The following is a 23,946-nucleotide window of genomic DNA, read 5'->3' as shown; positions in this document are numbered from 1 at the left end:
GGGCATTGTGAAGTGGGGAGAGAGGGGAAGAACCATTTGGGGAGGACCTAATTGGAGGGGAAAGTTTTAAAAAAATCACAAATTAAAAGAGGGGGCATTGGTTTCCATAATGGTTGTACCATATCACATTCTCAAAAGCAATGTATGAGAGTTCTAGTTGCTCTTTATCTTTGCCAACAACACTTGGTCTTTTTGGCCTTTTTAATCGTAGACACTCTAGTGAGCATGTGGTTGTAGTTGCATTTCTCTGATTGGTGCCAGTTTCCAAAGTGGCCCTCAGTGATCCTCACCTCCTGGTATTTATGTGGTCCAATCCCATAAGAAGTAGGGATAACCTGTGCAACCAATAGGCTATTGCAGGAACGATAGCTGAGTGACTTCTGAGGCCAGGTCATTAAAGATACTACAGTCTGTTTTGTTCTCTTATAGATCGTTCACTCTAGGGAAATCAGCTGCCATATCATTTTTAGGTCAAGAGAAATTTTTAAGTTTTTTCTATGTATATTTTTCACTGTGTTATTTATTCTTTTTTTTAAATTTAAAGTATCACTGATATACATGAAGGTTTCACATGAACACTGAGGTTTCAACGTTAACCCATATTATCAAGTCCTTATCCCCCACCCCCCATTACAGTCATTGGTGTTTTCTATATTCTTATTTAATAGCCTTCTACTATTGAGTCTGTTTTATAGAAATCCATGCAAAATGTGTACAGATAAAACCAAAAGATAAACCGCAAAGAAATCATTGATTGGAAACCACCACCTCCTCCGAAACTGGTCCCGGCCCTCCGTTGCCCCTCCCTCCGCTATGTCCACGCCTCTCTGGACTTCGTCCGGCCTCACCGCCCGGCTCCGGGCCGAGGCTCATTGGTTTGCCAGAGTCCCTTGCTCTAGTCCAGTCAAGGCTGTTGCAAGAAACGGAGGCAGAGAAGCGTCGCGAGACTTGACTCGACCCCTCCCCTAAACCCCACCCTCCCCCTAGCGCCCACCCTGCCTTCCCGACGCGCTTCTGGCCCCTACACGGGCTGCACGTGTAGTTGTTGTGGCTGCGCCTCACGTGGCCGCGGAAGTGCCGAGACCGCACGGCCCCGCCTCCAAGATGGCGGCGCCCAGGCGTGCGGCGGAGACCCGGCCTTGCTGACTCTCATTCCAGCCTCGACGGCGTCTGTGGGCTATGGACCAGCCTGGGTTCGTGGCTTCACTGGTGGTGAGTGCGGGGCGACCGGGCGCGGAGCCCGGCGTGCCGGAGGCCCTCCCCGAGCCCGTGGTGGCTTCTCTGCCCTGGGGCTTTCTTCCGGCTCTGCGCGCGGAACCGCTTTCGGGTCATCGGTCACCAAGTCTGGGGGGGTCGCGGGGCTCCTGGGCCCCACCGGGCCTCTTGTCAGGGCGTTATCCTTCCTGCCCGAACCCCAGAAAGGCACGGGGCGAAGGGAGCGACACTCCGCCTGTCCGAGACGATGGTTGTCATTATGTTGTATCTTTTAATCTCGGAAAATCACATACCCATTCATTCATTCACTGAGTAACTAATTTGCTTTTTCTGTTTGCAAACATTCTTCTAGGCTTGGGTATGTTGATGATCACAAACAGCTGCGTTGTGGAGCCCATAATGCAGCAGTGTTTAATTTCTTAGGAATCTACGAGAATTACCACATTTTAGCGTCAAAAACAAAACTCCCACAAAACAAAACCAAGAACCACAACAGCAAAAATCTGTAAGAAATATTTTGAGGTCTGTGTTATGGCAGATTCAGGAGGAATACTAGATACAGCAGTGAACAAGACAGGGATTTGCTGCCTAAGTTTTCGTCGTGGGTTAGTGGAAAGAGGCAAATACTTTTTAAAAAACCTCTCACAGGAGAAATGGTGGCTCAGGGGAATTTAATTATCAAACGTTTTTGTTGCAGGTGTTGGAGTAACAGTAAACGCTATAGTCATGCCCACGTGGGTGGCGGAGACAATAAAATGAATGTTAGGATAAATCGGGAGACGGCTACTTTCAGGGTGTGTGGAAAGATGTAGAATGGGCACCTTAACCAGACATGTGGGATCCAGATTTTATATCTAGATTTGTTGAAACTTATATAAGCTGAGTTTTAAGATAGAAATATATTACCAGGAGTTTTCCTCTCTAGCTGGTGAGACAGCAGTAATGGTTTTGACAGTTAACATTCCTGTGCCAGGAGCTGGTGTACGCTTTTCACATGTCAGCTCATTTAATTCTGATAAACAGTGGAAGTATTACCCCAGTTTCCAAATGAGGGTAGGTAACGTGTCCAAAGTCACACAATGGAGATCTATTTGTTTGGTGTCTGTAAGTGTTGGTGCTTAGACTCCAGTCCAGGCGGTGTAACATAAAATTCTGGGCCCTTAACTGATGTTTGATACTATCTCTGAAGTCAGCAACAGTAGCAGTTGCTAAAAACAGGTGAGTGCCAGAGTTAATAAAAGAACAATGGTTGTTAAACTTACTTTGTTAGAGTATAGTACACATGCAGAGTGTACTTTTCTTTCCAGTGTAGTTAGGGTAAAATTAGGATCAACGGGTAGAAGTTTCAAGGAAGTAAGATTTCATTCCAGCTAAAAACAAATAATTTGATTAATTTGGCACACTGGGCACTGAGATAGCCCTTCGATATGGTGGCGAACAAACTAAACCCACATGATAAGTACTATGAAAGAAATGAACTGAGGTGGGATAGAGAGAGGATAATATTGGAGAACTTTTAAATGGAGTGACCAGGAAAGGACCTGAGAAGGTGACATTTAAGCTAAGACCTAAACAAATGGTAGGAAAGGGCAAGATATTTTGATGAGCAGAGGGAGCAGCACGTGAGAAAACTCTCAGGTGGAAGGAGGCTTAGAATGCTAGAGTGGATACTGAGGCCTAGGGTTTAAGGGTAGCCCGGCCTGGGATGTGGAGGGGGTGATATAGCAGAGGTAGACCATGAGGTGAGTCTTTGTGGGACCTGGAAAGGAATTTGCACCTTACTTGAAGCATAACTGGAAGCCATTAGAAGGTTTTATTACCAAGTAATTCAGAAATGGAGTGGCGATTTTTTTAAGGTTGGGAGTATTTTTGCAACCGGCTGAACATTCTAAGGGAGTCTGTTCTGCTTACTACTGTGCTACCATTGCCGGACACTTTGTAGACACTCAAAACTACTTGTTGAATGACTGACTGAATGAAAGGTAGGCTGAGATGATTGCTGAAATCTTGAAATTCAGACTCTAAGGATTAAATAACAATGTCAGATATGCAGTACAGACTCTGGCATGTAGCAGCCAATTTAAATCTTTCCTTCCTAAAGCTTCACAAGGAGGGTTGAAGAATGTTAGTTTTCATTTGGAACACAGAATGGGCTATTCAGAAACAACAACAGGGAGTATATTGACTGCTGCCTGCTTTTAGAAAAGCAGTTTGTAACTAAGTTTTAGAAACCGAAAGATGTTCATAATGTTTAACTCAGCCAAGATAATAGGAAGCCACGTAACCATGAAACAAAAAAAAATGGTTAGGAAAATGATGTCAGATAGATTTCATGAATGATTCAGAAGCCATGAAGCATGGTACTTGTGAAGTGTACTGTGCTCTAATAATGTGGAAAATACTTATGACATGAGAAAAAAGAAAACTGCATATAATGTACATCTCTTCATGCCTAATTAAAAATACATAAAATACTATTCCATTCATTAAGAAAAAAAGCTGTATTGAAATTCACCAAGATAATATGAAATAATTTTGATAGCAACATTACTTTGTTTTTTTAATACAAAAAAGTACTTTAGATTTTTTTAAAACATCACACTCTTCATCACATGTCTTTTCTTTCTTGCCTCACCTGTCTCTCCTCTTCAGTACTTAACTATTTCATTGTCCTTTTGTAGTTCTTCTGGCTTGTTACTGAGGAAACCAGAAGCATCGTGCTGTAGTTACTTTCAGCCAGCCCTCGGTTACAGGCAGGTGACAGAACTTCGGCCGGTGTGGGTGCTCTGCAGTGTGGAGTACAGGCAGCCCTCTGCGTGGCAGTGTGAGGCTGTAAAATGAGTTTGCAAGCGGAAACCATGCAAAGTGGTCTTAACAATCGATGAGAAAAATTAGGATTATTTAATGACCCTTAAACATTATCGTCAGTGTCAAATGTCAGACTCCCTTATTGTTGATTTTAAATATATAGGGAAATGAAGAAATAGTAAGACAACTATTTAGTACATTGTAATTTAAAGTATCAGAAACTTATTTCTTGGAAAAACATCAAAAGCATTTTGACTAGTACTTGTCTTCTCGTCATATAGGAGCAAGTATCTTTTTTTAAAGTCATGGCAAAGTGTCATACTGCTAAGTTCGCATCACCTTCCAGCATTTTACCCTGTGTGCCTCCAGTGTTGTGAAGTAGCTCTGATTTTTCCTTCAATGTGAACGTTTTCGCCGGTATAACTTGCTCTGGGGCATCTTCATCCTTTTTGTCACAGCCACGGACCCCTTTATGTTGGTAAGCTCACCTTCACTAATTTACTTGGGCTGCGTACGTAGAGTCTCTCCAGTGACAGTGGTGTCACCATTCCAGCAGCCAGCAATTTTTTCTGTAACTCTATATTTGAATTTCACTTTCAGTGGCACTACTTTCTTTTCATTTATTTGTTGCACTTTCATCTTTGTTGGTTCCTTCCCTCTTTATCCATATTTGTAAAATGCCGCTGTGGTTGCTGTAATTGGAACCATGGTGTGAGAAACTTGTGTTACTTATGGTAACTGCAATTCACGCATGGTGCTGCTGTGCAAAGCAAGGACTCCTTGCAGTTTTTAAAAAAAATTAATAAAGTGGTTCTGGAAAAACTTTTCCATACTACTCAAATTGTGTCTTGTCACTGGACCTGCCTTTCTGCTGGGGCCCACTGGCAGAATGGGATCGAGGGAATGGCATGGGGTAGGCTTCTGAGGTGGGGTGAAAAAACAGAAGGAAAGGTAGGAAGGACCTATTATTGGACGTACTTTTAAGGGATGTTTTCCGTGTTCCTTTGCTTCTTAGCTTTTGTGGAAGGGAGCCTCCTGTTCCTCAATCTGGAATAGAAGGAAGTTAGTGTTGGATGAGGAAGCATATCTCCAAATCTTTAAGGAATTTGCTATTATGCTTCATGTTCCCAAGGTCACTTTGTGTGATTTGTTTCTCTTAGGCTGCTAAGTCAGAGTGAGTGGGTCTTCTTCCTTTTTGGCTCGTTTTTGTGTTGAGCAGGCACTCACCTAGATACAAGTGTATTCTGGGTTTTGATCGGTCAGAGGAGCATACAGGCAGCCTTTGAGACCACCAGTGTCTAGGACCGCAGTTGGGAACCACCGCTGGGAAAGAGACGTTTCTCCTGTACCTTTCCCCGTCATTTGTTTTTCAGTATAGGAGGAGGTACTGGGCAAGTTTTAATATTTGATGATTTATTTGTAAATGACTTGTTAATGTGATTTTACCACTTCCAAGCCAAACGCTGTGCATGCAAATATAAATGTTAAATATTTCTTTTCTGATACAGAATGTAATGAAATAGCAAATAGAGGGATTATAAAAGCTGTACCTACAGTTTTTTCTACCTCCACAATTTTAGGGATCTCTTACCTGTTTAACCAGACTTTTTTCTTAGCCTTTACTCTCCTACTTGCAAAATGTGGCCCAAAGATATGGTCCCTGCCCTCAAGGGTTTATAGTCAAGTAGGTGGCAGTCAAGTATTAAACAGATAATAAAACAATAGCTATACAATTGCAAATGGTGATACAAAAGTAACCATTTACTGAGACTTTAACACGTGCCAATGTAGTTTTTTATAGCTGAAGTCATGTAATTACAATTTTGTATTCTGCTTTTTAAAAATAATCTATACATTCAAATTGAATAGTCATAAACAAATGTGAACACTAGTATTTCTCACATTTTTTTTTTTTTTTGATAATTATTCTTTATTGAAGGGTAGTTGACGCACAGTATTACATTACATTAGTTTCAAGTGTACAACACAGTGGTAGAACATTTATATACATAATTCTAGGTTCCAGCTATCACCCTACCAAGCTGTTACAATATCTTGACTATATTCCTTATGCTATACATTACATCCTGGTTACTTATTTATTTTACCATTGGAAGTCTGTCCTTTTTTTTTTTTTTTTTTTTTTTTTGTGAGGGCATCTCTCATATTTATTGATCAAATGGTTGTTAACGACAATAAAATTCTGTATAGGGGAGTCAATGCTCAGTGCACAATCATTAATCCACCCCAAGCCTAATTTTTGTCAGTCTCCAATCTTCTGAGGCATAACAAACAAGTTCTTACATGGAGAACAAATTCTTACATAATGAATAAGTTACATAGTGAACAGTACAAGGGCAGTCATCACAGAAACTTTCGGTTTTGCTCATGCATTATGAACTCTAAACAGTCAGTTCAAATATGAATACTCATTTGGTTTTTATACTTGATTTATATGTGGATACCACCTTTCTCTCTTTATTATTATTATTTTTAATAAAATGCTGAAGTGGTAGGTAGATACAAGATAAAGGTAGAAAACATAGTTTAGTGTTGTAAGAGAGCAAATGTAGATGATCAGGTGTGTGCCTGTAGCCTATGTGTTAATCCAAGCTAGACAAGGGCAATAAAACATCCACGTATGCAGAAGATTTCTCTCAGAACAGGGGGGGTGAGGTTCTAAGCCTCAACTCTGTTGATCCCCAATTTCTCACCTGATGGCCCCCCTGCGACTGTGCCTGTCTTAGGTTGTTCCTCCCTTGAGGAATCTTACCCGTCTCTGGCTAACCAGTCATCTTCCGGGGCCATACAGGGAAATGTGAAGTTGGTAAGTGAGAGAGAAGCCTTATTGTTTGAAATGGTTAGCTTTTTACTTCTTTGCATATTTATGCCCTGTGGCTTCTATGCCCAGCATTTGTCTTGAGGTATCTTTACCACTTGGAAGAATTATGATACTCGGTAAATTTGATATGAGGCATGAATTCTATTTAAGGGTTGTAATTAGGAAGGAAGAAGAAAAGCTATAGAAGTAGCAGGCGGAAGAAAACATGGGAAGATTGATTATTTCTTTGACATGTCTTCTTGTAGAGTAACTTCAGCATACATAGGTTTTAAGCTACTACTTAAATTGCACACACACATTAACATAATAGGAGTATAGTTACATAACCAAAGCATATCTGTAGTTACCAGCCATCTCCAGTGAAACCAAGAAAACCAGTTAGGCACCTTAGGCATTTGTGAAAACTTATCTATGATATGGTGGATATTGTCCAACTGAACTTGAACAGTCTGAGAGAAATCAGACAAATTAAAACAACCCATTCCTGGGGAATGTTCACATCCCTTATGTTCTTTTAACAGTAAATAGTCTGTAGTTGTAAGACTTTGGAGCGCTACAATTTGCACTTCTCCAAATTCTTGGTTGAGTTCCAACAGTATAGATCCAGTCAAATTTGTTGTTTTACTGTATGCACAGGCCAGCTTAGATATCTCCTTCCTCATTCCCATGGCAAGTCCAGGAACTGGTGGGATGAGTGCATCTACAGCTGTAGCAGTGCGTGGATCTTTGTTGGGGTTTTTTGATGATCATCTTCTGGCATGAGTCTTCCAGAGAGTGCAGATGTTGGAAGTTCTTTTTCATATCGTATCTTAGTTCATTTTCGGGGTAGCCAAATTAGGCTTTGATCCTCTGTATAAACACAAACAGACCCTTTGCCTACACTTTTATATGCCCTTTATACCCTTGTGTAGAACTCGTTGGAGGTTACCACACAGGAACTGCCCTTTTTTTTTTTTTTTTTTTGCTTTGTTTTTGCTATCACTAATCTACACTTACATGACGAATATTATGTTTACTAGGCTCTCCCCTATACCAGGTCCCCCCTATAAACCCCTTTACAGTCACTGTCCATCAGCATAGCAAAATGTTGTAGAATCACTACTTGCCTTCTCTGTGTTGTACAGCCCTCCTTTTTCTCCTACCCCCCCATGCATGTTAATCTTAATACCCCCCTACTTCTCCCCCCCTTATCCCTCCCTACCCACCCATCCTCCCCAGTCCCTTTCCCTTTGGTACCTGTTAGTCCATTCTTGAGTTCTGTGATTCTGCTGCTGTTTTGTTCCTTCAGTTTTTCCTTTGTTCTTATATTCCACAGATAAGTGAAATCATTTGGTATTTCTCTTTCTCCGCTTGGCTTGTTTCACTGAGCATAATACCCTCCAGCTCCATCCATGTTGCTGCAAATGATTGGATTTGCCCTTTTCTTATGGCTGAGTAGTATTCCATTGTGTATATGTACCACATCTTCTTTATCCATTCATCTATTGATGGACATTTGGTTGCTTCCAATTCTTGGCTATTGTAAATAGTGCTGCAATAAACATAGGGGTGCATCTGTCTTTCTCAAACTTGATTGCTGCGTTCTTAGGGTAAATTCCTAGGAGTGGAATTCCTGGGTCAAATGGTAAGTCTGTTTTGAGCATTTTGATGTACCTCCATACTGCTTTCCACAATGGTTGAACTAACTTACATTCCCACCAGCAGTGTAGGAGGGTTCCCCTTTCTCCACAGCCTCGCCAACATTTGTTGTTGTTTGTCTTTTGGATGGCAGCCATCCTTACTGCTGTGAGGTGATACCTCATTGTAGTTTTAATTTGCATTTCTCTGATAATTAGCGATGTGGAGCATCTTTTCATGTGTCTGTTGGCCATCTGTATTTCTTTTTTGGAGAACTGTCTGTTCAGTTCCTCTGCCCATTTTTTAATTGGGTTATTTGTTTTTTGTTTATTGAGGCGTGTGAGCTCCTTATATATTCTGGACGTCAAGCCTTTATCGGATGTGTCATTTTCAAATATATTCTCCCATACTGTAGGGATCCTTCTTGTTCTATTGATGGTGTCTTTTGCTGTACAGAAGCTTTTCAGCTTAATATAGTCCCACTTACTCATTTTTGCTGTTGTTTTCCTTGCCCGGGAGATATGTTCAAGAAGAGGTCACTCATGTTTATGTCTAAGAGGTTTTTGCCTATGTTTTCTTCCAAGAGTTTAATGGTTTCATGGCTTACATTCAGGTCTTTGATCCATTTTGAGTTTACTTTTGTATATGGGGTTAGACAATGGTCCAGTTTCATTCTCCTACATGTAGCTGTCCAGTTTTGCCAGCACCACCTGTTGAAGAGACTGTCATTTCGCCATTGTATGTCCATGGCTCCTTTATCAAATATTAATTGACCATATATGTCTGGGTTAATGTCTGGATTCTCTAGTCTGTTCCATTGGTCTGTGGCTCTATTCTTGTGCCAGTACCAAATTGTCTTGATTACTATGGCTTTATAGTAGAGCTTGAAGTTGGGGAGTGAGATCCCCCCTACTTTATTCTTCTTTCTCAGGATTGCTTTGGCTATTTGGGGTCTTTGGTGTTTCCATATGAATTTTTGAATTATTTGTTCCAGTTCATTGAAGAATGTTGCTGGTAGTTTCATAGGGATTGCATCAAATCTGTATATTGCTTTGGGCAGGATGGCCATTTTAACGATATTAATTCTTCCTAGCCACGAGCATGGGATGAGTTTCCATCTGTTAGTGTCCCCTTTAATTTCTCTTAAGAGTGACTTGTAGTTTTCAGAGTATAAGTCTTTCACTTCTTTGGTTAGGTTTATTCCTAGGTATTTTATTTTTTTTGATGCAATTGTGAATGGAGTTGTGTTCCTGATTTCTCTTTCTGTTGGTTCATTGTTAGTATATAGGAAAGCCACAGATTTCTGTGTGTTGATTTTGTATCCTGCAACTTTGCTGTATTCCGATATCAGTTCTAGTAGTTTTGGGGTGGAGTCTTTAGGGTTTTTTATGTACAGTATCATGTCATCTGCAAATAGTGACAGTTTAACTTCTTCTTTACCAATCTGGATTCCTTGTATTTCTTTATTTTGTCTGCTTGCCGTGGCTAGGACCTCCAGTACTATGTTAAATAACAGTGGGGAGAGTGGGCATCCCTGTCTAGTTCCCGATCTCAGAGCAAATGCTTTCAGCTTCTCGCTGTTCAATATAATGTTGGCTGTGGGTTTGTCATAGATGGCCTTTATTATGTTGAGGTACTTGCCCTCTATTCCCATTTTGCTGAGAATTTTTAACATGAATGGATGTTGAACTTTGTCAAATGCTTTTTCAGCATCTATGGAGATGATCATGTGGTTTTTGTCTTTCTTTTTGTTGATGTGGTGGATGATGTTGATGGACTTTCGAATGTTGTACCATCCTTGCATCCCTGGGATGAATCCCACTTGGTCATGGTGTATGATCCTTTTGATGTATTTTTGAATTCTGTTTGCTAATATTTTGTTGAGTATTTTTGCATCTACGTTCATCAGGGATATTGGTCTGTAGTTTTCTTTTTTGGTGGGGTCTTTGCCTGGTTTTGGTATTAGGGTGATGTTAGGTTCATAGAATGAGTTTGGGAGTATCCCCTCCTCCTCTATTTTTTGGAAAACTTTAAGGAGAATGGGTATTATGTCTTCCCTGTATGTCTGATAAAATTCCGAGGTAAATCCATCTGGCCCGGGGGTTTTGTTCTTTGGTAGTTTTTTGATTACTGCTTCAATTTCGTTGCTGGTAATTGGTCTGTTTAGATTTTCTGTTTCTTCCTGGGTCAATCTTGGAAGGTTATATTTTTCTAGGAAGTTGTCCATTTATCCTAGGTTTCCCAGCTTGTTAGCATATAGGTTTTCATAGTATTCTCCAATAATTCTTTGCATTTCTGTGGGGTCCGTCGTGATTTTTCCTTTCTCGTTTCTGATACTGTTGATTTGTGTTGACTCTCTTTTCTTCTTAATAAGTCTGGCTAGAGGCTTATCTATTTTGTTTATTTTCTCGAAGAACCAGCTCTTGGTTTCATTGATTTTTGCTATTGTTTTATTCTTCTCAATTTTATTTATTTCTTCTCTGATCTTTATTATGTCCCTCCTTCTGCTGACCTTAGGCCTCATCTGTTCTTCTTTTTCCAATTTCGATAATTGTGACATTAGACCATTCATTTGGGATTGCTCTTCCTTTTTTAAATATGCTTGGATTGCTATATACTTTCCTCTTAAGACTGCTTTTGCTGTGTCCCACAGAAGTTGGGGCTTAGTGTTGTTGTTGTCATTTGTTTCCATATATTGCTGGATCCCCATTTTGATTTGGTCATTGATCCATTGATTATTTAGGAGCGTGTTGTTAAGCCTCCATGCGTTTGTGAGCCTCTTTGCTTTCTTTGTACAGTTTATTTCTAGTTTTATGCCTTTGTGGTCTGAAAAGTTGGTTGGTAGGATTTCAATCTTTTGGAATTTTCTGAGGCTCTTTTTGTGGTCTAGTATGTGGTCTATTCTGGAGAATGTTCCATGTGCACTTGAGAAGAATGTATATCCTGTTGCTTTTGGATGTAGAGTTCTATAGATGTCTATTAGGTCCATCTGCTCTACTGTGTTGTTCAGTGCTTCCGTGTCCTTACTTATTTTCTGCCCAGTGGATCTATCCTTTGGGGTGAGTGGTGTGTTGAAGTCTCCTAGAATGAATGCATTGCAGTCTATATCCCCCTTTAGTTCTGTTAGTATTTGTTTCACATATGCTGGTGCTCCTGTGTTGGGTGCATATATATTTAGAATGGTTATATCCTCTTGTTTGACTGAGCCCTTTATCATTATGTAGTGTCCTTCTTTATCTCTGGTTACTTTCTTTGTTTTGAAGTCTATTTTGTCTGATATTAGTACTGCAACCCCTGCTTTCTTCTCACTGTTGTTTGCTTGAAATATGTTTTTCCATCCCTTGACTTTTAGTCTGTACATGTCTTTGGGTTTGAGGTGAGTTTCTTGTAAGCAGCATATAGATGGGTCTTGCTTTTTTATCCATTCTGTTACTCTGTGTCTTTTGATTGGTGCATTCAACCCATTAACATTTAGGGTGACTATTGAAAGATATGTACTTATTGCCATTGCAGGCTTTAAATTCGTGGTTACCAAAGGTTCAAGGTTAGCTTCTTTAGTATCTTACTGCCTAACTTAGCTCGCTTATTGAGCGTTTTATACACTGTCTGGAGATTTTCTTCTCTCCCTTCTTGTTCCTCCTCCTCGATTCTTCATATGTTGGGTGTTTTGTGCTGTGCTCTTTCTAGGAGTGCTCCCATCTAGAGCAGTCCCTGTAAGATGTTCTGTAGAGGTGGTTTGTGGAAAGCAAATTCCCTCAGCTTTTGTTTGTCTGGGAATTGTTTTATCCCACCGTCATATTTGAATGATAGTCGTGCTGGATACAGTATCCTTGGTTCAAGGCCCTTCTGTTTCATTGTATTAAATATATCATGCCATTCTCTTCTGGCCTGTAGGGTTTCTGTTGAGAAATCTGACGTTAGCCTGATGGGTTTCCCTTTATAGGTGACCTTTTTCTCTCTAGCTGCCTTTAACACTCTTTCCTTGTCCTTGATCTTTGCCATTTTAATTATTATGTGTCTTGGTGTTGCCCTTCTTGGATCCTTTCTGTTGGGGGTTCTGTGTATTTCCGTGGTCTGTTCGATTACTTCCTCCCCCAGTGTGGGGAAGTTTTCAGCAATTATTTCTTCTAAGATACTTTCCATCTCTTTTCCTCTCTCTTCTTCTTCTGGGACCCCTATAATACGGATATTGTTCCTTTTGGATTGGTCACACAGTTCTCTTAACATTGTTTCATTCCTGGAGATCCTTTTGTCTCTCTCTATGTCAGCTTCTATGCGTTCCTGTTCTCTGATTTCAATTCCATCAATGGCCTCTTGCATTCTATCCATTCTGCTTATAAACCCTTCCAGAGTTTGTTTCATTTCTGCGATCTCCTTTCTGGCATCTGTGATCTCCTTCCGGACTTCATCCCATTTCTCTTGCGTATTTCTCTGCATCTCTGTCAGCATGTTTATGATTCTTATTTTGAATTCTTTTTCAGGAAGACTGGTTAGGTCTGTCTCCTTCTCTGGTGTTGTCTCTGTGATCTTTGTCGGCCTGTAGCTTTGCCTTTTCATGGTGATAGGAATAGTCTGCAGAACTGGGACGAGTGACGGCTGGAAGGACTTCCTTTCTTGTTGGTTTGTGGCCCTCCTCTCCCCCTTCGCGAGGCGCTGGGTTCTCTCAGGTGCGGATGTGGTCTGGATATTGTCCTGTGTCCTCTGGTCTTTATTCTAGGAAGGGTTGTCTTTGTTATATTTTCATAGATATATGTTGTTTTGGGAGGAGATTTCCGCTGCTCTACTCACGCCACCATCTTCCGCCCCTCTCGTATTTGTCACATTTTAAAGGATCAGTATTGAATTGTTCCTCCCACACATTGCATGGTTTGGCTTTTTATTGAGTCTGTCTGTGGGTGGGTGGTTCTTGTCCAGGGAGCAGAATTTAAGAAGAGCTTTTATTAATGAAAGACTTGAATTTATAGATTTCATATATGAATCTATTAAGTTTAATATATGAATGTAATCTTTAGTCTTCGGGAAAGTACTCCTTAGTCTTCTGAATGGTTTTTAATACTGGCATGTCAGAAGTACGGCATTGGCAAATTACAAAGGATATTTGTAGTAACTTAGTGCTAAAAATAATAATTCATATTTATTGATACTTAAGGCAGGTGTTTTTGTTAAGTATATAGCAGGCTCATCTAATTATATTTAATTCTCACTTAACCTCACTCATTTCTCAGAAACTCTGTTAAGTATAAGTATTATTATTTTCTCCATTTCATGTATGAAGAAATACAGGCATACAGATGATTAAATAGCTTTCATAAGAAGACCCAGTCGAGATTGAAGCCAAGTCTGTTTGCCTGATGCTGTGGTCTTAGGCAGTATTTAATCTGAAAGAATTTATGGAGAAATGGAAGAATATGCAGGACACATTCTAGAACCATTATTGCATTCTTAAAAATAGCCTCACTAAGCAAAACTGAACCTACCTAGTCTTTTTTATCAGGAGGTGACAATCAACAGAGGATATCTAGAGAAGTCATTCTTAATATGTAACAGCTGTCAGTGTAGCTGTGGGTGCTAAGAAGTATGGTAGCAGAGACCATTAACACCAGCTTTCAGGTGTCGCAAGTGCTGGGGCAAACCACAGACAGGGACACCCAGAGAGGGCTTCACTGCAGTTTTCCTTCCAAACATTTAATCTTTCCATAAAGTGTTTTCTTGTTGTCTCACATTTCCGTTTGATTAAAACCACCAAACAAGTGCCGAAGCCCTGAAGTGTATGTGGCACTGGCTTGGGTGCTTCAGAGGCACAGGTGACTGACCTGTCTTCTGTTCTGAAGGATTTTATGTCAGACAAGACGGTGAGCACCAGACATGAAAAATAAAGAATTATATGGGGTCATCAAGGACAGAGCATTTAGTCCTGACTGGGAGATTGAGAAGGGCCTTAGGAGAGAGGTGGCATTTGGTCACAGCCTTAACAACCAGTGAGCAGGATTTTGGCAGGGGTGCGTGTGTGCATGCATGTGTGCAGTGGCAGGAAACATGTTCTGCTGGCCCCAATACACAGGAGACAAGGAACATAGGAAGGGCATTACAGGATGAGAGAAAAACTTAAGCTGGAGCAGAGAAATGCTAAGTTTCAGGAGTTGTTTGGGAAACAGAGTTGTCAGATTGGACGAGGCTTAAGGTCCTCAACAATCTGTGCAATGAAGCTGGACACATAGTTTAGGGCCCAAGGGTTTTGAGGGTCTTAGTTACCCCTCACCGAGTGCCTACTATATACTAAATGCAACCAGTGAATTAGGTTTTTATGTTTTGGGTGTAGTATTAATTTTGAATAGTTTTATATGTCTGTAATACTAATTACAAAACTTGAACAATAGAAAAATCAGTAGGATAGTAAAAATATTCCTCATTCTGAAATCCCTTTACACAGAGGTAATACTTCTAGCAATTTAGTGTGTATGCTTCCAGATTTCTAATTATGCACATAAAAATAGATACACATTTCTTAGGTGGGATTTTACAGCATATATTGTTCTAAGCTTATTTGATTAAGCATATAACATGTTTCTATGCCAGTGAGTTCAGATTGACCTCATTCTTTTAATGGCTGTGTAGCAATTTGTTACTCGATATAACATAATTTAGGTTATTTCCAGCTTTTTTAGTGTTGTAACAATGCTGTAGTAAACATTTTTGTGTATTTCTGCACTTCTCTGGAAGAAATGTTCAGAAATAAGTAGTGAATCAGGGATTTTATAGTTTAAAACTTTCATTTTACCGAATTTTACTTCCATAGATTTTAAATGTTTACCTTTATAGTGCCCGTAACTATTCTTCATATTTTTAATTTTTTTCAGTTTAATTGGAAAATGTTTTGTTTTTTATTTGGTAGTTAATGACGGGGAAGCATGTTTTCTTTTTTTATTGAAAAATTTGTATTTTTCTTTTGGGAATTGCTTGGTCCTGTGTTACGTAATTAAAAAAGAAGTGGTGATATATTTTTAAGGCTGGTTTGTAGTATCTTCTGAGGTATGGATGGTGACCCTTTATTAGAACCATTCATTCATTCATTCTTCAGATAGTTTTTGAGGGCCTGCTATGTACTGGTGCTAGGAACATACCAGTGAACAAACAGGTGTGGATCTTATACTTTGGTAGGATGTACAGACATTGAAGAAATGGTTAGATGACCAGCTATAGAATGAAATTATGATCCATGTATGAAAACAAGAGGGCCTCACCTAGAATGGGACATTAGGGAGCATCTGTACAAAGTCCTAGAAATGAGGAAGATCACATGACTGGGAGGCAAAGAGAGGTCAAAGTGACAAGAGGGTGACCAGCAAAGGGCAAATGGTGGCATTGAGGGCAGAGGGGTAGATGGGGTCCAGAACTCCTAGAGCCTTGTAGGCTGTACTAAGCTTTTGCTCGTCATCCTGAGGGCCACCGGAAAGCTTGGGAGAGTTACAGGCCGGAGAGTGGCAAGATGAAATTGCAATTTGCATTTTACAAAAGCGATGTGCCATTAGTGTGGAGGGGCCCACTGCAGGGAGGAGCAGTGGTGAGCGGGGAAGACAGCCTGGCCCAGGAGCGGAGGCAGCTCTTCTCCAGTGCCCTGGTCAAAGTCATCGGTGGCCACTTCATTGTGGAGGAAACAATGTCAGGGAGGGATTTCCCTGGAAAAGCCACGTTAATGTTTTCACTGGTTCTTCTGAGCTGCTGTTAAGCCATCACATCTTGTACTGTGATGGTTTGGCTTAGTTAGATGGTCCTTTGCTTTTGTCCTGCAGTTGAGCAGCATAATTTTTTTCCTGTTGTGCTAGCCTCCTTTTGAGAGAGAAAGGTTTTATGGTATGTGAGCTTGACGTTTTTCAAATCCCAGAGTCATTTCAAAGCACTAATTAGATACTTTCTCTCCACAGCTGGCCTGCACTTTCTACACTTACTAACTTAAGGTGGAGATGTGTATTTAATCTGTATGATATCAAGGTCTCAGTAAATTGTTATGCTGTGGAAAAACTTGCTACTTATATGGTTATGTTCTTTATCTTTGGATTTTGTCTAGTTCTTAGAGTTTTCAATGTAAGCTACCATAAATATTGAAAGTCATCATTTGCCTGAATAACCTCTTTGATAAGTGATTATAAATAAAAAATTTCTTAGGCTAAAGAATTAGGTAGACTTATATTAATCTGCTGTTGGCCTGTATGTTTGTACATAATTGTGTATAAAACAATATGATGTAATATAAGCACTCCTTAAAGTTTTTATTTAAATCTTAATTGTGTTGTGCTGTATGGCTGAATAGATCGGCATTCTTTTTCTTCTCTTCTGTTAGCTGTTGTTTTTCCTAGTCTCATGGATTTAAATGACGTTTAAGTCCAGAAGTTTGAAATCTGCAGTAGCAATTAGTAACTTTTGATATATGTTTTACTAGATAAATAGATTGAATCTGGTCATTTCATTCACAGAAGGTAAGAACTGTTGGAGGAAGTGTCAGGGAATCAGTGCATGCAAAGTGACCTGATAGATTAAACGGACAGTCACCTTACTGATGAGAATTTGGCAGTAGATAGCAGGCATCTCTCAACCCCTCTCCTGAGGTTCAAGAGAAGACTAGAATGAAGTGCAGTGTATTTTTTAATAATCCTGTCATATGAGACTTTCTCGCAGGATGTTAGTTCTTCTCTTGTTTTGCAAAAATTAAGAGGCAGGCAAAATATTTTATTTACATACTAATTTCACAAAATTCTTTAAAAAGAAGTGAGAACAATGCTGACAAAGGCTGGCTCTTTCTTAACTTGTCTACATTACTTGTGAACCTATTTCCCATGACTTAGAAATTGCCTATTATTTGTCATTCTTTTACTACCTCTTAAGGTTGTCTGCTGGTGCATCTCTGTTGTTTTGATGACTTCTTTGTAGGTCCTTCACAGAGTAGGCCTTCTTGATCTTTCAGGTTTTGTCAGTGTCTTTCAAGCTGATCGGATACTGTTAATGTTTATGGAAATGTGCATTTCCAATGCAGAATAATTTTTAATAATTTGCCTATTGTAGCGAGTGGATTCCTCAACAGAGTAATTTCGTTTTTCCAGAGAACTGCAGTGGTTCTACAGTGAGTGATAAGTAGAGCAGGGGGTGTTTGCTAGGACCTGAGCTTTGTATCCACCGTGGCATTTTGTAGACCTGAAGGTTGGAAGCAAACCACTGATCACTTTGAACTTTGCCTGTATGTTTGAATACTGATTCTTCTTTTTTATGTTATGGTGCATAGGGTTTTTAATGTGTATTTTTACCTTTTGTAGAGGTAATATATTCACATGGTGAATAGATCTCCAAGATAAATGATTCAAAATTCAAAAGAAATGTAGGAACCATGTTCTTTGTAATTCTTTCGTCTGCTAATGATAAACTGGTTTTGGTGCCTTTAGGCTTTGTGTATTCACTTTTCTTTGATGTTTCCTTTTTTCTTTCCTGAATTGCATTTTGCTTTGGTAAGGTATAACCGGTTTTGAAATACTCTACATACACTCCCCTGTAATTAATTATGAGGTGCAAACTTATTGTTAAAGTGAAGCCTCGCCAGAGCAACATGGTGTCTCTTGGGAGATGACTATTTTGGGCCAGCCTTTAATGACCTCTAGGAATTTAGTTTCCCCCTCTCCCCGCCCACACACATTTACTCACTGAATTTGAAAAGTATCAAGAAATTTTCAAATATACACAAAGTAGAGAGAATACTATAGGAATCCTTATATGTGTGGTTCTTAAGATACAGATCTAGAATCCTAAGGATCATTACCTGTTTCAAAATAGAAGCCCCCACCCCCAAAAAAATCCTTACTGCAGATTCTGTACTCTTAAGTACAAAAGACAAAAATATAATATTTGGCCTGATGTGGAAAGATCACCCATCTAAATTAAGTGAAAAAAATAAGGTATAGTACAGTGCATATTGTATATACCTTTTTAAAGAAAAAAATGAAATGCATATTCATATTTACATAATATGCCTGCAGTAACTTGGGAAGGATACAATAAGAAACCAATAAAAGTGGTTACCTGAGTTATTAGAGCGGGGAAGGAGACTTTGAAGCCTTTTTCTTTGTGAGTTTGTTTGCTTGTTACTTTTTTGAACCATGTGAAAGTATTAAAAATGAATTTAAATTTCATAAAAAAGTACATTCACTTAAAAATTTGCTTTAAAAAGAAAAATTCTCAAAATTTATGATTTGAAAATACAGTGTAGTAGTGCTTATCTCCCCAGGCAAACCTTTAGAGTTATGTGGAAGGTCCTTTGACTATGCCAAATAGTTTGCGGACTGATAGGCATGAGAAATATGGTTTAAAGACTACAGTCATTTTATGTCTACCTACATAGAAGAGAGCTTATGGTAACCTTTTTTCCTTTTTCTACCCTCCCATCCTTTTTTTTTCTTAAAGGCTGGTGGAGTAGCAGGTGTCTCCGTCGACTTGATCTTATTTCCTCTGGATACCATTAAAACCAGGCTGCAGAGTCCCCAAGGATTTAATAAGGCTGGTGGTTTTCGGGGAATATACGCTGGGGTTCCTTCTACTGCTATTGGATCCTTTCCTAATGGTAAGAATTATATTGATATACTCATTGCCATAAAGCCAGGTTAATGGGACTTTTTTCCAGAATGGTTGTGGTGTTACTCTGCATAGAATTCCTTATGTATTATAGCTTATGTTCTGAATTTGTTTTCTATTCATAAGCCATTATTTTTCTGTCTAGTGCTGTAGACCCATTCCACTCACTGGATTTGTAAAGGGAAAAATATGAGCAATCTTTTTTGAGAGCAGTCTCGCTTAAATTGTTTTTGTTGTTAAAATTTCTCATTTAGAGTCCTTAACACTGGTCATGATACCATAGAGCAGTGGTTCTCAGCCTTGCCTGCACATTAGAATCTCTTGGGGTGCTTTAAAAATCCTGATGCCTGTGTCACCCCTGGTAAGTTTAATTGGTCTGGGCTTTGCCTGGGTAATGGGTTTTGTACCTTCCCGGGTGATTCCAGTGTGAACCTGAGTTTAATAACTACTGCCTTGGAGATTCTTCTGGAGCAGATGGACCTAAGAGGCATTACACCTTTCTGTCTTAACTAAATTGCTCTTAGATGATGCAGCCGACTCCCACTAACTTCCTCCTGGATACTGTCTTTCCATGTCTTGCTTTTGTTTTGGGTTTGAAGTCTTATTTTATGATTCATGGCTCTCATATTTCATAATCAAAGGAATCTGTTTTATTTGATACACTTACTGGTATCCTTTTTTCAGATACTTATTTCATTTTAATTGTTTACCAATGCTTTGAGTGGCACTTGGAAGCAAACCAAATAAGCAGAAAACACCCCACCCCCCAAAAAAAACCTCTGCTGAAGATTCTTAAATTTTATTTTTTCTCATTAGAATTTATGAGACATTGTTTCATGTTTACTTGATGTTTAGATGTCCATCTCTGTCCATCTGTGAGCACAGCATTTAGGTAAAGATTTGTAGTGGAAAGAGAAAAATAGCATTTGGTCGTTTGGTTTCTCTTTGTCCTTTACCCCCTTCCTCAGCAATGACTAAAACAGTAAAAACTGTTTTGAGGTTAATCCTTGAATTTAGTAATTGATTGTAGTAAGTTGCTGAGCACCCACTGTGTGTCATTTATTGTTTTATTTGCGGGAGAGGGGCAGTGGCTCCTAATGGGGTCCCGGTGCAGGCACTGATCACCTGAAGAGATTTGAGCCAGCTGTATGAAACTGCCTGCATTGGTCGCTGCTCCTCTGGGATCACCTGGCTGGTGGTGGTTGTAGCCTGAGGAATATTCTCAAGCTTCTTGACTTTATCTGTGGAGAACTGACCTCCACTATCAAGCTCTTTCCCTGAGTGTTTCAGACTTTAATGTGACATGATCAAATGCCCTTCAAAGGATGACCTTGTCATTCATTTATCTTTCACGTCTTATTTTTCATAGAAATGAAAAACGTCTTTTGTTGGATAGTACATGGCAAGTCTTAAAGCCCTGTTGTGTAGTCAAGATTAGTTCATGGTGATGGGGGTTGCTTTTTCGAGATTTTGATTTCCAGTTGAAATTAAATGGTTGTTTCATTGATGTAAGGGTGAGTTGGTGCAGTAAAAAGTAGTCATGATCATTTTGAATAACCAGTAATGAAGCATTGTCAAATACATACTGTTTGTTTGTTTTTAGTTAAGGTATGTTTGCAATTTTAACCTGTCTGTAAATAATTGTAGCTGATTTTTTTATGATTATGTAAAGATATTTTGGATCCCACAAAATCATATCCCTTTCTAGAAAGCTTACTAAAAAAGGTTAAGTGACTTGTTAGTACAAAATGGGAAATGCCAGGTTAGCTGTCAGGCCCCCCAAGGCAGGAATTATGTTGTCTGCATTTTTGTAAGCCCAGGGTTTAGCATGTAACATGGGCTCAGTAAAATCTACAGGAGTTAGTGGGATGGGGCAGGAGGAAGAGTTTGTATTTTATTATTATCTTTATCTTTTATCTCATAATTTAATAATTAGAGTTGTAATTTGTTTTTTAGAAACATATTTAAACTTTGTGAAAGACTGCTTATTTTAAATTTCAGCTGCTGCCTTTTTTATCACCTATGAATATGTGAAATGGTTTTTGCACAATGATTCATCTTCATACCTGATACCTGTAAAGCATATGTTGGCTGCCTCTGCTGGAGAAGTGGTAAGTAACAAGATATGTATAGAAAATATTTCAAAAATGCAAAATTTATACATATATTTGGTATAGATACTACTTCATTTCTAAAAGATCTTTTTTAAAATATGAAAGTTATAAATCCCAATAAATGTAAATGGGTTAAACATCGTAGTTAAAAGGTATATTTGAGATAGGATGAAGGAAAAATCCAGCTATTTACAAGAGACATATCTAAGACATAATTATACTGAAAGAATAAAGCTGTAGAATTGAAATAAAATATCCATATGAATTGTGATGAGCATTGTGTTGCATCAACATAATTGAGCTGAAACTCCATATCCTAGAACTCCCTTTCCAGGGTGATTCCAGGTTAGGCTGGCTAAAGAGAGAAATTTGCACAAGATTTTAAGGTGGAAGCAGCAATTGTGGTCATGCTCAGAAGGTTGGTCAGGCGCTGTTGCAGTTCATATACCTCATTACTGCTCTGTTGGCTTTAGGCAGTAGCCAGGCCTACAGCTCCTCCAGTTCCTACTGGGTCTTCTCCTTCAGGTTCTCTAAATCCCAAGGCAGATGTGTTGGCTGTGTGGTGAAGGGTGCCTGCTTATGCTGCAGGTCACTTACATCATCGAGGTGGCTGAGAGATGCATGTGAACACCAGTTTGTCCTTGCTCTTCCCCATTTCACATCCTCTTTCCTTCCCCATTGCCCGCCCCTATTTCTGTCCTAAAACTATGTAGAAGCAGTAGTCCTACATAAACTGCTTAACCAGCTCCCACAATTACTGTCCACATTCCTATAACAGCTCTTATTTTCATAGTGGTTCTACTTGTCTGATCAGCCTTCACTGATACAGAAATACTAACTGGAAGAGAGCTGATAGAGTAATGTATATATCAGACAACAAAGACTTACAGCAAAAAATAAAGAGACCGTTGCATGATGATAGAAGGAACACTTCTCTTGGGGGATGTAATAAATTTGAACCTGGACTAAATAACAGTCTTAATATAGAGAGCAGAATTGCTAGAATTACAAGGAGAAATGAAGAATACAACTATAATCTTTGATAAGCACTTCTTTCTGTAAAAGACTTAAGCAGGCAGGCATAAACTCATTAAGACCAAAGAAGATCTGAACAACACAAAGGCAAGATTGGTCTAATGAATATGTATAGAGCTCTGTGCCTAACAGTGAAAGATGATTCAGATTTTTCAAGCATACTTGGAACATTAATAAAAATGTATGATCCAGTGGTCCACAAAGGAACTTTCAACAAATGTAGAGACAATGTCACACAGATCATTTGGTGTCTGATTATAATGAAGTAACATGGTAAAGCAATGACAAAAAGATAGTCCACCCCTACCAGTGTTTAAAAGTTAACTCTTTCTCTTGTAAGTCATGAACCAAAAATGAAATAATAATGCAGCTGATAAAGTATTTTTAACTAAAAAATAAATGCAAGGTTTTTTCCCCCTAAACTAACACAGAGAAGAATATAATACCAATAAAACTATCCCCAGTCCCATCACTCACTTAGCTTTTCCCAGCCCCTCCTGCCCAATACTAGAGGATGATGTCTATTAAAATTATCTTTTGTGTATTCTCCAGAAATTGTTCTTTACCGTTGTTATTTTCAGATCACATGGTCTGGTATTTGTGCAGTTTTACTAAGCCCAGAACTTTGTAATGGGCATGGTCATTAACAGGAACGGGCAGCAAAGTGAGGAGAAGGGTCTCAGTTTATATGCCTTTTGTCATTTCATTAATTTTTTTCATGTTTAGAAAAGTAGTGGTATGTATTAACATCAGGAAATTTGAAAAGCAAATCAGCGTTGATAAGATTTACATTAAAAAAGTTGTGATATATTGTGGCTTTGTTTTCTATGCATTATTTTCCTTTAGAAAATTTGGATGAGAATCCACAGATTTGTAACCTAATTTTCTTTTCTTGAGAATATAGTGAATGAGATGATAAAAGAGAGCAATATAAAAATAAAAGATACAAAAGCAAACAATACAGAAAGATAAAGTAAAAGTGAATATAATTTTAAGAGGAGTGTTAAAAAAGAATGAACAGGTTTATTGAGATTTAATTCACAAAATGTTATGATTTATCCCCTTAAAATGTGTATCAATGGTTTTTAGTATATTCGCAGTTGTGCAACTATCAGCACAGTTTTAGAACATTGTTATCACCCCCAAAAAGAAACCTATACCCATTAGGTTTGCCTTTGCCCTTTGCTGGACATTTCATATAAATGGTGTCCTATGATATGTGCTCTTTTGTGACTGGCTCCTTTCACTTAGGATATTTTCAAGGTTTCATTTATGTTGTAGCATTTATATCAGAGCTTCATTCTTGAATGCCAAATAGCATTCCATGAGTTAAAGACAATACCTCATTCTCTGTTCACTCATCCATCAGTTGATGGGCTTTGGGACTGTTTCCACGTTTTGGCTATTAATGCATACGACTGCTGTGGACATTTGTGGACAAGTTTTTGTGTTGATGTGTTATTTTGGATATGTACCTAGGAGTGGGATTGGCTGCACAGTAACTTTACATTTAACTCTGAGGAACTGCCTAGGCTGTTTTCCTTTTCTTTCTTGGCAGCGATGTACCAAGGGTTCCACTTTCTGCACATCCTTGCCACCATTTGGTATTTTCTGTCACTTTAATTTTGCCACCAAATTAGATGTTCAGTGACACCTTATTGTGATACTGATTTGCATTTCCCTGGTATTAATGATTTTGAGCAT

At 39.0% G+C, this 23,946-nt stretch overlaps 1 protein-coding gene across 2 annotated transcripts in view; it reads left to right on the top strand.

Moving 5' to 3' along the window:
* The first annotated feature begins 1,006 nt into the window (after positions 1-1,006).
* SLC25A26 (solute carrier family 25 member 26) overlaps positions 1,007-23,946 on the top strand; it is a 143,914-nt gene continuing 120,974 nt past the window's right edge. Inside the window, exons 1-3 of one of the 2 annotated variants that reach the window (XM_036878426.2) lie at positions 1,007-1,212; positions 18,926-19,082; positions 21,095-21,204. In XM_036878426.2, the coding sequence (XP_036734321.2) occupies positions 1,180-1,212; positions 18,926-19,082; positions 21,095-21,204 (300 nt within the window). In that variant the 5' untranslated portion in view covers positions 1,007-1,179. The remainder of the gene's footprint in view (positions 1,213-18,925; positions 19,083-21,094; positions 21,205-23,946) is intronic. The other variant, XM_036878424.2, reaches the window with a different exon arrangement.

The sequence above is a fragment of the Manis pentadactyla genome, chromosome 1 (assembly GCF_030020395.1).
Source record: "Manis pentadactyla isolate mManPen7 chromosome 1, mManPen7.hap1, whole genome shotgun sequence".
NCBI classification, from domain to species: Eukaryota; Metazoa; Chordata; class Mammalia; order Pholidota; family Manidae; genus Manis; species Manis pentadactyla.
Note: the sequence above shows the minus strand (reverse complement) of the source record. Positions and strands in the feature narration are given on the sequence as shown.